Source organism: Ammospiza caudacuta, chromosome 16, assembly GCF_027887145.1.
Source record: "Ammospiza caudacuta isolate bAmmCau1 chromosome 16, bAmmCau1.pri, whole genome shotgun sequence".
NCBI classification, from domain to species: domain Eukaryota; kingdom Metazoa; phylum Chordata; class Aves; order Passeriformes; family Passerellidae; genus Ammospiza; species Ammospiza caudacuta.
Window position 1 is genome coordinate 17,245,745 of NC_080608.1, and position 15,617 is coordinate 17,261,361.

Sequence of the window (15,617 nt, forward strand, 5' to 3'; positions counted from 1 at the left end):
TTTTACCGGGTCAGTATAAATAGAGTTTTTTCCTTTGATTTTAAATTCTGTGGAAGTGAAGAGTGCCTGTTCTTCATGCTAAAATACAAGAATAGGATTTTTTACTGCTTTCCTCTCAGCAGTAGAATACAATTGTGAAGGCAGAACTGAGAGATTAACAGGTTTTCCTGAATAGCAGCTCTACACAGCACACATCCCTGCAAGAGGGTGCTTTCCTCCCAGAGGAGTTTACAATCTGAATTTCAGGTGCTTCACAGCTTTTAAAAGGGAAAGGTGCTGTGAATAGGCAATATTCTCATCCTTAATAATTAAAAAATAATGAATCAGAAGTCAAAAAAGGTATAAAATCCAATATGAATTGTGAAATGTTTACTAAATAGAAAGAGAATTTGAGTTTAAACTGTTTTGTTGTTGGTTTTTTTGGTGGTTTTTTTTTTTTTTTTTTTTTTTTTTTGAGCAAGCACCAGTAACTATTCTTTCTGTGAAAGCTGAATGTCATGGATCACTTCACTCTGGGAGCCTCAGAGAAGGATGAGGCAGCAGGCAGATGAGTTAACTGAATTTACTGCGTTTTTGAGGGCACAGAGCAGCACAGAAGTGCTGGGGAGGTGAGGGGTGGCTGCAGCACAGCTTGGGAAATGAGAACCTCACCGATCCCCACCCATGGCACCTCACAGAACTGGCGCTGGTGAGGAAAAAGCCTCTGTGTGTCCCTGGGGAAAGCCTGCAGTGTTCACACCCCACAGATGCTGTTCTGCCTCTGCCCTCATCTCTTTATGGAGGAGATGAATCCCAAATTCTGCTGAATTTCTCCTTTGCTGCTGTAACCTCCTGCGGGAAGGTTTTTATTCTGGGCTGGGGATGCTTTGTGCAGCGTGGGGAGTTGTGCTCACTGCATTGGCATTGCCAGGGAGGACTGGGCTGAGCTGTGAGGAGCAGTGGGCAGGGTTGCATTTTGAGGCTGTATTTCAGTTTTTAGCCAAACCTGGTTTGTGTGCAGAGCCCCTGCGAGGGCAGGTTTGTGCCTACAGGGGTGGCAGTGGGGGGAGTCCCTTTGCAGCTCAGTTTGCTCACAAGATCACAAAGAATCTCCAGAACTTTGAACAGAAGCCTCGATGCAGCTTTGAAATGCTGATTTTTAACTCCTGTTTTGCCAGAGGGCAGAGCAGCATTGACAGTGCTGATGGAAAAGGACAGCACGTGGTGGCTGCAGATGTTTTATTTGTTATTGCAAACGTTCCTGCCTTCCTGCAGCTGCTTGTCCTCACCCCTCTGCCCTGAGGCTTGGGAGGAAGGAGCTGCTGGCCAGGACACTCCAGGGCAGCCAGGAGTGGGACAAAAGTCAAATAACAACTGCTCCGGGTGATTCTTCCCTCTTCCCCTCTGTCCCTTGTTCTTTCCATGCTGCCCAGGTGGAGATTTTTTCACCTGTGACCCTTCACAGGTTTGTGTAACCGAATTCCAAACCTTTATTTATTAAAAGATGGTTTTGTAAGTCCATTCCTGCCTGTGCCAGGAAGGGAGGAATAGCAGTGTTAACTCCAAAAAGGACCCACTTCCTGCAACTAGTGGGATGTGCATTTGTGGCTCCTGGGTATTTATTTACATAAAAGCACAATAAAACAGCCATAAAATCATTTTTCAGGTAATTAAATTAGATTATATCTAAAAGATGTGCTGAACGTTGCCTGGAGCACGTTGCGTTTGGCCTCAGTGCTGTTTGTGCAGCCTCCAAATTTCATTTCCAGCAAAACACAAGAAACTATTAAAATGCAACAGCAAAAGCAGTCAAAATAAATACTTTTAATGTTCTTATTTAAAATTAATAAGTATCTATTAATGCACGCTGCCCTGGCTAAGTAGGAACTGAAATAAATGCCATTTGCCAGAGTTCAGTGCAGTAAGGAGTTCTTGGGAATTAATTGGAGATTAAAGCTGATTATGGCTGGAATTTCTTACAACAGTGGGTTTCAGCCCTGTTCCTCTTAGGCCTGGAATTGTTTTTTAGCAGTGACACGGATCTGATTTGATCCTACTGGCAAGGAGCACGTTTTTTGTTTATGGACCCTTTAAAGCAATCCAATTTATCTTTAGGACTTGGGGATCACTGATTGGAAACTTTTCCTCCAAAGCATTTGTTTTATAAAGTAATCCATATATTTATATGTTCGTGTTTTGCTGCTGTGTGATGGGTGCAGCAGCTGGATATCTCCATTTATGCTTTTGTGGTATTCCTGTCCTGTCCTGGAAGGGCTCTCCTGCCTTCTGATGTTTGAAATGAACAGTGCTGGGCATGTGCCAGGATTTTTAAGGGGAAATCTGCCATACTCACTGCTTCCTGTGCCTTCCCCCATCCCGTGAATTTGTGAATTTGGCCCCTCAGACCGGTTGGGTTTGGGTTTTCCATCGGTCTGGAGCAGGGATCTTCCTCCCAGTGCAACCTGCAGAACCCCAGGCCAGACTGGAAGCTGGTGTAAATCAGCTCAGCTCTATTCCCCAATGTCCCAATCAGCAATTATCACTCTAAATGAAGAATTAAGAGATCATTAGCACGTTCATTAATGACACAACAGAGCATTATGTAAATGAACTCTCAGTCTCAGCTGTACTGGAAATCTCTTCAGCACTCTCCTGCTGAATGCCAACTTCTGTTTTTTCCTCGAAATGTTTCACTTGTCTGAGTGTTCTGACACAAAAACCATTTTCAGTTCACTTCAGAAAACCGGGGACAGGCACTGCAGTGGGCACGGGGAGCTCTTTTGGGTTTCATGCTGACATTTCCAAGCCGGGACTGAGTGATGCTGATGTCCTGTAAGGCTCTGCAGGACCAGCTCCTCCTCCTGCTGCTTCCTCCTGGGTTGTGCTGCCAGACTCTCAATATTGACTGTAAACACACGGAGCTGTGTGTGATGAGTTCCATGTGACCTGCTGCTCCCTTTGCATGATCTTTTGATAAAGCCAAAGCTCCTGAGCAGTAAAGTGAGTGTAAAATAACACTCCAAACCCCCAAACCCCCCCAGTCCTCTGGGAGAACCAGAACCTCAGCCTGCTTTGGGGCTGGCAGGGGGTTTGTGGGGCTGTTTGTGCTGCCCAGCTGAACCTGGAGGTGTCTTTATTGTGGGATTGCTGTGATTTGTTGTGCCTTTGTCCACAGTTAGTGTGGCACAAGCAGAAATCAGGGATTTCTGGGTTTGTGGTTATTTATTTTTGTCTCTTTGTAATCTCAGTCCACACCTGGCTGTGATTTGGTGTCATGCCTTTCTCCACAGTGTGACACAAGCAGAAATCAGTCATTTGTGGGTTTGTGGTTATTTATTTTTGTCTCATTGTAATCTCAGTCCCCACCTGGCTGTGATGCCTTTGTCCACAGTGTGACACAAGCAGAAATTAGAGGTTTGTGGGTTTTTATTTCTGTCTCATTGTAATCTCAGCCACTTCTGGTTGTGATTTGGTGTCATGCCTTTCTCCACAGTGTGACACAAGCAGAAATCAGTCATTTGTGGGTTTGTGGTTATTTATTTTTGTCTCATTGTAATCCCAGTCCCCACCTGGCTGTGATGCCTTTGTCCACAGTGTGACACAAGCAGAAATTAGAGGTTTGTGGGTTTTTATTTCTGTCTCATTGTAATCTCAGCCACTTCTGGTTGTGATTTGGTGTCATGCCTTTCTCCACAGTGTGACACAAGCAGAAATGAGGGATTTCTGGGTTTGTGGTTATTTGGTTATTTTTGTCTCACTGTAATCTCAGCCACTCCTGGCTGTCCCACCAGGCCAGCAGAGCTGCAGCCATGGAAGCTGCTCCCTCCTGGCAGGAATCTCAGCCACCTTTTGTCTCTGCTTCGTTTTTCCAAGGGGTTGGAATCCACTGCTGGTGGGGCTGAGGAGCAGAGGTGAGAACTGCAGGAAAAGCAGCTAAACCCTGCCTTTGAGCCATGCCCAGAGCCTTGGGCTGAGGTTGGTGAGCTCTGCCCGGGCTGTCCCAGGTCCAACTGAGGGTGAAACTTCAGGCCAAAACCTGCTTCAGGGCATTGTGGCTTGGGTTTCTTCCACCTGCTTTGGAAAAGTGATTAAACACTTCAGTTAATTGACATTTTTAATTTCTTTATTTTTAATGGACATGGCTAAGCTGGTGCAGCTGAGATGCAAATATTCCTGTGCTGCTCCTGCCATGCTGGGCTCTGTGTTTGTGCCACTGCCTTGCTGATTTCTCCACACCAGAAGGGTTTGCCCTTTCTCCTGGCACAGACAAGAGCAATCCTGGCCTTAGTGCAGCCTTGGCACTGGGAATGACCTCGTTAAATCCCAAGAATTAATTACACTGGGTCATCATCCTAATGAGCCTTTGGAGGGTCAGCTGCTCGTGTGAAAATCAACCTGATTTTTGTAATTTCAGTCAGATTCTCTCTGAAGTGGAAATCATTCTGAGCCTTGCTTTTTCCTTGGAGATCACTGCAGTGCTAAAAGCAAGGCCTCTGGTTTGGTAAAATGGCAAATATTTAATATTTAGATTTAGTTCACAGCATAATTAGTACCTCTCTATTTTATTTCCTGGAGATTCTATAAGTTAAGGCATAATGGTATTGGATGTGCAAATTCACCAAATATTTCAGCATTGGATGGAGGACCAAATTTCCGTTGAGGTAAAATTACTGCTTCAGTATTTCAGTCCAAGCTCTGACAGCACTTAGTCCAGTTCCCAAATGATCTAAAGATTCCAAATGTAGGTGGGAAACATTTTGTTGAATTTGGATCCAATTTTTAATATCTGATTTTTTTCACTTAAAGAAGTAAATTTTAGGTTTATTTGAAATGCAGTTGAAACATGGTTAAGGAGAGGTGAAATCTCATTTTTTATGACAAGCACATGAATCTTTGAGTCTTTAGTTTTGTGTTCCTGAATATCTCTGATATGTTCTTGGTATGTTCTGGGGTATTTTAATAATTGAAATTTGGTGATAAATAATTGAAATTAAAAAAAAAAGAAATTTGGTGATTTAATAATTGAAATTCTGGTGTTTTTTTAATAATTGAAAATTCAGAATATTTTTAGATGTAAATAATCTTCTGCAGAACACATGAAGTGGCAAACTGTGCCTGGAGCTGGTCGGAGAACCAGTTTAACCAACCAGGACCTCAGGCCTGGCCTAGATCCCACTGGTCAGCAGATCTGACCTGTTTACAGAATAATTTGTGTGTTACTGGAGTAAAATGTGGGGAAATTATGGAGTGTGTGGAAAAGATCACTTTGGTTTTTTGCTGTGATTTGTGTGTGCAGTAAAAAGGTGTAAAAGGCCCCAGGTGGGTGGTGGAGCCCAGGATGCTGGGGGAGCTGTGTCACCCAGGTGGGGACAGAGCTGCTGCCACCAGCCCCTGCCTCACTGCTGGGCTCACCAACCACAGCTTTGTGGGGAAAATTGGATTTTGTCCCATGTCCTGCCATCGTTTCTGTGCCCATCCCCTGCCTGGTGCTGGCTCTCTCTCCTGGCCCTGTCCTGTCTGAGCTGTACCCATTGTTATTCTTAATTGTTAATTTGTTAACATGAGAATTTTCTGTCAAATCTGGTAAAATCACTGGGATTTCTTCAGCACAATTAAAATATGTCGTTTATGGGGTTTTTTGTTGTCACTGACTGATGGCACCTTCACCTTGCTCTACCAGGATGGGTTTGTGGTGGCATTAATAACCAAAATCAGCATGTGGGGACAGTGATGTGCCCTGTGCCAGGGAATCAGCACCCTCCTGTGCCAGGGCTGAGTTCCTGAGGTGTGGAAATGGCCACATTTTGTTTGGTATTTGGTGCTGTTCTTTGCAACAGATGCAGTTACAGCACCTGCTATTGCACACTGAGCCTTGTAAAACTGCTGCTGTGGATTTCAGTGCTCCTTGAGATGAATTTCAGTGTTCCTTAAGATGAATTTCAGTGTCTTGGAAATAAATCAAGCTGTGCCAGGGAGCATGAGGGTGGATTTTGGGAAAGGTTTTTCCCCCAGAGGGTGCTGGGCACATCCCTGAGGCTGCCAGAGCTCCAGGAGAATTTGGAAAACCCTCCCAGGGATGCCCAGGGTGGGATTTTGGGGCTGTGCAGGGCCAGGGGCTGGGTTTGATGGTCCTTGTGGGTCCCTTCCCTTTGATTCTGTGATTCTGTCCCAGGTTCTGTGGCTCGCTCAGGTCATGGTCAGGACAAGCCAGAAAAACCCGTGAGCAGCTGTGAGGGCAGTTCTGGGCAGTTCCTGTGACTTTGTGTCTGCAGAGTGTCCTTGAGTTGTGGAAAAGGCTTTCCTGGCCCAGCATGGCTCAGCTTTTACCTGAGGATGCCTTTTACCTCAGGGGACCTCTGTGCACGGGCTGCAGCTCCTGTGCTGGTGCCAGCGGAGGAGAAGGAGCACTGGGCTGTGGCAGTGCCTGCAGGGGCTCCTTCCTGGAAAGCAGAGAACAGCCCTTGCCTCCAGCCAAACCAGTCTGGTTCCCAGCTGAGGGAACCAGGCTCGGCCAGCAGCACATTTAATTAATTAATTAATTTATTTATTTATTTATTTACCTGGGCAGCTTTAGGCACTGCCTTACCTGGGATTAACTCATCCTTGCCATCCACACTCCTGTGGGACCCCCAGCCCCATCTCCTGCCTCTGGGGGCTGCTTGGGAATGGTGTCCCAGGGCTTCAGCCCCTTCAGAGCCTCCCACAGAAATCTGTGAGACCTTTGGGGGAAAGGTGTCCCAGGGCTCCAGAACCTCCCACACAGACCTCTGAGACCTTCGGTGCAGCTTCTGCAGCACATCCTCATGGAGAAGCTCCATCACCCCTTGTCCCAGAGCTGCCACCACACCCTGTGGCAGCATCCCAGTGTTTGAGTGAACAAAACTTCTCCTGTTTGAAATCTGGTGGAAGATCCAATCCTGTCGCATGGCAGGAGATTAGATGAGGTGTTGTGTTGCAATAGGACATGAAATGAATTTTTTTCTTCCTTGTTGTATAGAGTGCTCCCCAAAACCTCTATAGCTGATGGGTTTGGCTCTTTTTTCCATCTTGCAGGAGTGAAAATGCTCTTTATTGTTGTTTGTTTATATTTCTCCTGGTCCCTCAGCCCCTCAGGTGCAGGCCCAGGGGCAGGAACACTTTTGGCCTCTCAGTATTTGTGTTATCTTTGCTCTGCTGGGGCCCCTGAGTATTAAACTGCCCTGCCAGGGAACAGGGGATGTTTCATCTCCTGCAGAAATGTAAATAATCCCTTTCCAAGAAACAACTGCAGAGGTTCTGTTCAGCTCTTGTGTCCTGGGGTGCTTGTGTTCTGTTTTGCCATCTCAGCAGTGGCACCACTCCTGGGCTTGTCTCCTTTTCCTTGTTTTCCTTTTAAAAAAGATGATGTTCTGCAGTAAATACATTTCAAGTGAAGCTGAACGAGCAGGCATCCAAAAATGCTGTCAAACCCCCCCCATCTGAAGGTAAGGAAAAGCTTAACCTTGCACCTTTACCTGGCTCACTTCCTTTTTTTAAAATAAAAATAGTGATGCAAGTCATGGGGAGCAGTGGGTGCAGCCAGGTTAAGCCAGCCTGGACCATGACCTCAGAGGCTTCCAGAAGCCAAATAATCACAAATATATTTACAAACCTTGAAGCAGACCAAGCCCCTTTGTGCAGTGCAGTTAAATCTGTTCCAGGAAAACTGGAGGTGCCAACCTGTCCTGTAAAACAGAAGGGATGCATTGACACAGCAGCACAGACTTCACTTTGCTGCATTTCCCTGTTGAAAATGCCTGGATAACAATCACAAATACAGGAAATTCCATGGTTTTTGCTGACTTTAGGCTAGAGAACAGCAAATGCCCCTCCTGCATTTCCTTGTGCCTTGTTGGCACTGCTCTGTTTCTCACCTGGCTGCAGCGTGGCATAGATGGATGTTATATTGCTCACACACCATGCCAGGAATAAAACCTTTGGATTTCATGCTCTGGGAAGCAGAGGGGGCTGTGTCAGTGCAGGCAGGCTCCTGTCCCCACCTGCATTGTCCAAAACCATCTGTGCAGCCCGGGATGGAGCTGAGCACGGGCTGAGTTTACAGTGGCAATAAAGAACAAGCCCTGAAGATGCTTTTGGAAACAAAACTGTTTCAGCTGTGCTTGGGAGGGCAGCACAGCCCTGGGTGCCTCAAGGTCACCTGGAGTTCCGTGGTGGGTTTCTTTTTTTTTTTTTTTTTGTGTGTGATGTTTTCCCCATAGCAAACGTGAAACTTTTATGTTTTCTGCCCTTGCCTCACCTCATGCAGGAAAAGGAATTCCAGAGATGTCCACAGTGCCACCAAGGGTGTCCTCACAGCCCCTCCTCAGTGCCCACAGCTGGAATTTCCAGCACAGAGACCCAGCTGGGACAAGGAGCTTGAGAGCTGCAAAAAGTATGGAATATCTTAAAGTAAAGTGTGGAATGTACTGAAATAGATATTTATTATTGGAGTATACAAAAGCAACTGGGAATTTGAACACAAGAAATTGGAGAAAAAAGTTCTAGGGGAACTTATTACTTATTATTACTTATTATTACTTATTATTACTTATTATTACTTATTATTATTACTTATTACTTGTTTTAAAGTAAAATAAGAAATGTATTGAAATAGATATTTATTATTGCAGTATACAAAAGCAACTGGCAATTTGAACACAAGAAAGGGGAGGAAAAAAGGTTTTAGGAGAAGATGGCAGGGAAGGCTTGGAGGCAGAAATCTTGGGGAGGGGGAAGAGCAGGGCTCTGTCAGGGCTGCCCAAGATTGATCAGGGCATAAAGGAAATCTCAACAGATAAAAGAGCTCCAGAGTATAGAAATGAAGATGGAATTGGGAGGGAAAAGCAGCAGCAGGCTGGAGGTAACCTAAATCCTGCCACACATTGAAAAAGTGCTTCACCCCATTTTTGTGGTGCTCAGAGCAGAGATCCAGAGCTGGAAATTCCTAAATAAGATCAAACCCAAAGATGGATTGTGCTCAGCTGCGTTTCATCCCAGGGAACAATCAGACTTAAAAGTCCAGCCTGGCCAGCTCTTCAGTGGCTGACTCATCACTTCTTCAGTGGATTTCAAGATGAAGGATTCATGGAGAAAATAGAAATTTGGGTCATTTGCTGGGGAAGGAGATGGAAAAAGAAAATAAGTGAGTAGAGACCACATCATCCAGGCCAAGGCACAAAATGAGCTGTGAGTAGGGACAATTACACAGTGCCTGGAAGGAAAGATAGAATCTGTTACTGAGAGCAGGGGAAGGGAAAGGGGAACTCCTGAAAAAGCACCTGAAAATACATGAGCTGTGGAGGAATGGCAGAGAAAAGAAAGAATTGATATAAATAGATAAAAAGATTGAGCAGCTGCCTCCCTACCATGTGCTCTCATTTTCCCCTGCTGCCAGAGAACACGGATGTTCCTTATTTATTTACTCCTAATTACTGAGATCCAGACTTCCCCTGATGAGATAAATGCAGCTCAGGATGCTCGTTTTCCCCTTCTCTTCCCTCAGGGTGTCTCCCCAGCATCTGCATCCCAACCCTGTGGAATTCCACCCCTCCATCCCCTGCCCCTCTCCGAGGTGCCTGCCTGGCAGGAATTGATCCAGCTGCACAGGGCAAGGCACATCCAGCAAAATCTGGACTGGGTCAGTGGGAAAGAGATGGAAAAGAAGGGGTCAGGACAGGGGGAGTGAGTGCTCAGAGGGCTGCTGGAGGTTGCTGGCACAGCTGACAAGGGCAGAGCAGTTCCAGCTGGTATTTATGAGGCTGCTCTTTCCATTCAGGGTGATGAACAATCCTCTTTTCCTGGCTGCTGCTGCAATTGCTCACCTTTACCTACCAAATAATACAACCCTGCTCTTCTCCCAGTTGTGTTTCTGCACAGCAAAGCCCCTTGGTATGTGTGCCAAAAGGCTCTGCAAAATGTGAATTGTGCAGATTGGACACATCCACAGTTCTGCTGTCTCCCTGAAATAACCTGTGTCGCCGCAGCTCTGCTCTCAGCTTTGCAGCGCCTCTGTGGAGGGAAAACTACCAGGAAAGGAAAATCATTCTGGAATGAGCTTTGCTTCTTGGTTTTTGGCACGAAATCCTGTCTAGAACAGCTGAGAACCTGAGCAGAGGAGCCCAGTGGGACCTGAGCTCGCTGGGTTCAGAGAGGGGCAGAGCAGGGAGGTTTCTTTCCATCGCTGCCCTTGTTTAGCAAACACTTCTCCAGATCCAAGCAATCCTCTTATCTGGCAGGAGCACTTCTCTAAGGCCCCTCAATCATTCTTGGTGTCCAGAACAAGTTGTCAGCCCAAATACACGCTGAGAATGGTGTTTGTTTCCCAAACACAGCTCTGCTTGGCGGCTGCGGCGTTTCCAGCGCCTGCACTGAGATAAAAGAGACGTGGCTTGGCCCAGGAGCTCAGATCCCAAGGGAGGAACCACCTGGGCCAGGTTTCCTCTGCCCAGGGGTGCCGCCAGGTGGAGACAGCTCTGAGCCCAGGGGAGAAGCTCCAGGTGCTGAGGAAACGCCCTGTTTGCAGCCACAGGTAAGATTTGGTGATGTGTGCAGGGCAGGGAATGGGATTTCTCCTCATCCCAGCTCGGTTCCAAACCACAGCCACTCTGGGGCTCCCCTCTGGAGTGTTTTTGTCTCTCTGTCTGTGGTTCAGCTGTCACAAAAAGGTGTTTTGGTGCAGCTGCATTTTGACTGAGGAAACTTGGAGTGGCTCTGAAGGTGTCTCTGTAACTTCACCAGGCTGAAAAAGCAGAGTGGTTTCATTCTGCAGGTGGGAGCCCCTGTTTGGTGGAAGCCACTAACGCAATTTAAAATTATGTAATGTTGAAGGAAAAAATAATCGGCAAATCATCTCCCTTACCCACATCTTGATTCCTAAAGTATCCCTTGGAATGTCTTAAAATTTCCAAAAAGAAGGTTTTGCCTAAAGTAGCAGTGTCATGACAGCAGAATGAGTTCTAGTTTGAGTGAAATTCAGTGAAATTTCACTGAAATTGAGTGAAGTTCCCGTTTCAAAACAAGAGGGATGGGGAAGGAGTATGAGGGGGGGCTCTGTAGCTGTACCCCAGATTTGGAGGTTGTGGTTAATCAGCTCCAGAAGTGACAACAAACTAATTAACCTTTTGAAAATGCTTTTGTTGGATTTGTGTGAGATAATTTCCCTTTATTTATTTATTTATCTATCTGTTGATATTTTGTTATTAATTTATTAATATTTTTGTATTTATCTTATTTATTTATATTTATTAAGCTAATAAATTGTTTATCTATATTTTAGCATTTGGTTTATTTATTCATTCACTTACATTTTATAATTTTTATCATTTTATTCGTTTAGCTATATTGTAGTAATTAGTTAATTTGTTTATTTATAACTCATTATTTAATTTATGTACATTTTTGGTGATTAGCTTATTTATATTTACATTTATAGTTATGAATTTGGTACATTTATATTTATATTTATATTTGTAGAATTTATAGGTATAATTATATTTTATATATATTTATATATATATTATATATTTATATATTTATAGGTATAGTTGTATTTTATTTATATTTTATTTATTTATTTAATTATTTATTTACTTTTCTGCCCATGCCACGAGCCCTGGAGCTAAGCAAAGCCCCTGTGCTCGTGCCTGCAGCCCCTCACTCCTGCCCGCTCTCCCTCCTCAGCTCCCCTGTGCCCATGGAGGACGCGTCCAGCCAGGAGCCAGCGCCCAGCAAAGCCCCGCTGGGCTCCCTGGGGCCACACGAGCCTCCTGCCGCCTTGATCGTGCTGGAGGAGCAGGAGCCCCCGGGCTGCAGCAGGGAGCTGGTCCTGGCGAGGGCCAGAGCCGCCTGCAGGTGCAGCCCCGGGGCCCTGGGCCGGGCCCTGCTGCGGCTGCTGCCCGTGCTGGAGTGGCTGCCCCGCTACAATCCCCGCTCCCAGCTGCTCGGGGACGTGGTCTCGGGGCTCCTGGTGGGCGTCGTGGCCATCCCTCAGTCCATCTCCTACTCCCTGCTGGCCAACCAGGACCCCGTCTACGGCATCTACACCAACTTCTTCTGCAACATCATCTACGCGGCCACGGCCACGTCGCGCCACGCCAGCGTGGGCTCCTTCGGGGTGCTGTGCCTCATGGTGGGGCAGTCGGTGACGCGCCACCTGCAGCTGGCGGGCTATGGGGACAGCAGTGCCGCCCTCGGGGACAACTCCAGCTCCCCCAGGAACGGGACAGAGCCGTGTGACAGGAGCTGCTACGCCATCACCGTGGCCCTTTCCTTGAGCTTCCTCGTGGGCCTCTACCAGGTACCAACGTTCACCCTGGTGCTGTTTGCTCCTAGGAATGTCTCTGAGTTTGGGATCTCTAAGTGTTGGGTCAGATTTAAGAGTTCTGAGAAATGTTTCTAGACCCCTTCACTTGAATATTTGTGAATGCAGTGATTTTAAAAGTGCAGACACAGCTGAATGGGGGCTGTTTTCCTCCATGGATAACCTTGGATGTGTCTGAAGCATCCTCAGCCAGGGAAGAGAAGGATCTGTGAACCGTCTTCCCACCACCTCAGTCCTGCAGCTGGGCAGCTCAGAGCAGGTTTGGGGCTGTCAAGGACCATCCTGAAGGATCATGCCATGCTCTCTGGCAGTGTCCCCACTGAGAAATTCCAGGCTCTTCCAATGGGACAGCTAAAATTCAGGGCATCCCAAGTGAGTGCTACCCAGAGCTGCTCATGAGGAGGCAGCAGCAGGGACCTCATAGGACTTTCTGTGTGGCATCCTCAGCCACAGAGAAGTGTTAAAGGTAAGTCTCTCTAGTATTCCATACCCCAAATTAACTCCTGAAGACAAATTAATATCCCCAGCCAGAGCTGCTAAATTGGCAGCAAAGTGACATGAATTGCCAGCCACCCCTTCCAGCCCTTCTCACTCTGCTAAAGCTGTGGCTGCTTTGCTTTTCAGATCCTGCTGGGGGTTTTACAGATGGGCTTCGTGGCTGTCTACCTGTCAGAGCCTCTGCTGGGTGGCTTCGTGACAGGCTCCAGCCTCACCATCCTCACCTCCCAGATGAAATACCTGCTGGGCCTGAAGATCCCCCGGCACGAGGGGGTGGGCTCCTTCATCCTCACCTGGGTGGACCTCTTCAGGCACATCCACAACACCAACATCTGCGACCTGCTGACCAGCCTGGTGGCCTTGGCCATCATCGTGCCCGTCAAGGAGCTCAACGAGCGCTACAAGGAGAGGTTGAAGGCCCCATTCCCCATCGAGCTGCTGGTGGTCATCGCAGCCACCCTCATCTCCCACTACTTCGACTTCGAGCGGCGCTACAAGGCCGCCGTGTGTGGGGACATCCCCACGGGCTTCAGGAAACCCACTGTCCCAGACTTCAGCCTGTTGCCCAGCCTGGCACTGGATGCTCTGCCCATTGCTGTCATTGGCTTTGCCATGACCGTGTCCCTGGCAGAGATCTTTGGCAAGAAGCATGGCTACGCCGTCAGCGCCAACCAGGAGATGATCGCCATCGGCATGTGCAACCTCATCCCCTCCTTCTTCTACTGCTTCGCCAGCTCTGCTGCCCTCACCAAGACCCTGCTGAAGGAGTCCACGGGGAGCCAGACCCAGGTGTCCGGGCTGGTCACGTCCCTGGTGCTGCTGCTGGTGCTGCTGTGGATCTCCCCGCTCTTCTACTCGCTGCAGACCTCCATCCTCGGTGTGGTCACCATCGTCAACCTGCGGGGCGGCCTCAGGAGGTTCCGGGACACGCCCAGGATGTGGCAGCTCAGCAAGCTGGACACGGCGGTGTGGTGGGCCACCATGCTGTGCTCCACGCTGGTCACCACGGAGATCGGGCTCCTGGTGGGCGTTTGCTTCGCGCTGCTCTGCATCATCTTCCGCACGCAGCGCCCGCGCGCCACGCTGCTGGGCAGGGTCAGGGACAGGGAGGTTTATGAGGACCAGGCCGCCTACAAACAGCTCAGCAGCATCTCCAACATCAAAATCTTCCGCTTCGAGTGCTCCCTCTACTACGCCAACAAGGATTACTTCAAGGCTGTGCTGTACCAGAAAACCGGGCTCAACCCTGTGCTGCTGGCTGCCAGCCTGGGGAACCGGGCACGGCCAGAGCCAGGCAGCACCAGGGGCTGCTGTGGCTGCCCGAGACAGGGCAGGAGCAGGGCTGAGAGCCCCTCCGGAGATGCCTGTGCCCCCTCCACGGACATGCACACCCTGATCCTGGACTGCGGGGCCATGCAGTTCATAGACACCGTGGGTCTCTCTGCGCTCAAGGAGACGCACCACGACTACGAGGAGGTGGGAGTGCAGGTGCTCCTGGCCAACTGCAACCCCTCCATCCGCCAGCGGCTGCGGGAGGGAGGCTGGGCCGGCCGGGCTGGGGGCCAGCTGGCCTTCCACAGCATCCACGATGCCGTGCAGTTCGCCGAGCGCTGGCACCGGGGGGACAGCAGGAACAAACGGGCTGCTCCCCCGGAGCCCGAGGAACAACAGCACTTCCAGGTGTCTCTGTAGCCCTGGGTGCGAGCGGAGGTTTCTAACGGGAGCAGGTTCGGTGTTTGTGCCGTCAGAGAGAGCAGGAGGGGCTGGGATGCTCTGCCAGAGGGGCAGAGGGTGGGAAGCGTTTGGGGAGGGCTGAGATCGGGATGGGACCGGGAATTCGGGAAGGGTTTGGGGAGGGCTGAGATCGGGATGGGGCCGGGAATTCGGGAAGGGTTTGGGGAGGGCCGAGCTCGGGATGGGTGCCCGGAGCTGCGCCTGCTCCGCGTGGCCGCTGGAGGGCGCGAGTGAGCCGCGAGCGGGGCCGGGACAGGCCGGGAATTCGGGAAGGGACCCCAAAAACTGATCCAGTGATCCCAACCCATCCCTGCCGTGACAGGGACCCCCAAAACTCATCCAGTGATCCCAACCCATCCCTGCCGTGACAGGGACCCCAAAAACTGATCCAGTGATCCCAACCCATCCCTGCCGTGACAGGGACCCCCAAAACTCATCCAGTGATCCCAACCCATCCCTGCCGTGACAGGGACCCCAAAAACTCATCCAGTGATCCCAACCCATCCCTGCCGTGACAGGGACCCCAAAAACTGATCCAGTGATCCCAACCCATCCCTGCCGTGACAGGGACCCCAAAAACTGATCCAGTGATCCCAACCCATCCCTGCCGTGACAGGGACCCCAAAAACTGATCCAGTGATCCCAACCCATCCCTGCCGTGACAGGGACCCCAAAAACTGATCCAGTGATCCCAACCCATCCCTGCCGTGACAGGGACCCCAAAAACTCATCCAGTGATCCCAACCCATCCCTGCCGTGACAGGGACCCCAAAAACTGATCCAGTGATCCCAACCCATCCCTGCCGTGACAGGGACCCCAAAAACTCATCCAGTGATCCCAACCCATCCCTGCCGTGACAGGGACCCCAAAAACTCATCCAGTGATCCCAACCCATCTCTGCCGTGACAGGGACCCCAAAAACTCATCCCATCCCCACCCCCAAAAGAAATCCTGCTGGAGGGAGCTGTGGCTTGCAAGCCCAGGGATGGGAGGCTGTAAATAAATTTTATGGAAAGGGAATGCTGTGGCTGTGCTCAGGAAAATTAATTTTTGTGCTTAAAAATTGAT

The 15,617-nt window shown here is 49.0% G+C and overlaps 1 protein-coding gene across 1 annotated transcript; it reads left to right on the forward strand.

The window, feature by feature from the left end:
• Positions 1-11,689: 11,689 nt before the first annotated feature.
• On the forward strand, positions 11,690-14,506 carry LOC131564630 (sulfate transporter-like). Its single transcript, XM_058815146.1, has 2 exons — positions 11,690-12,292; positions 12,941-14,506. Exons 1-2 carry the CDS (start codon positions 11,690-11,692, stop codon positions 14,504-14,506), a joined length of 2,169 nt encoding a protein of 722 aa, XP_058671129.1.
• Positions 14,507-15,617: the final 1,111 nt, after the last annotated feature.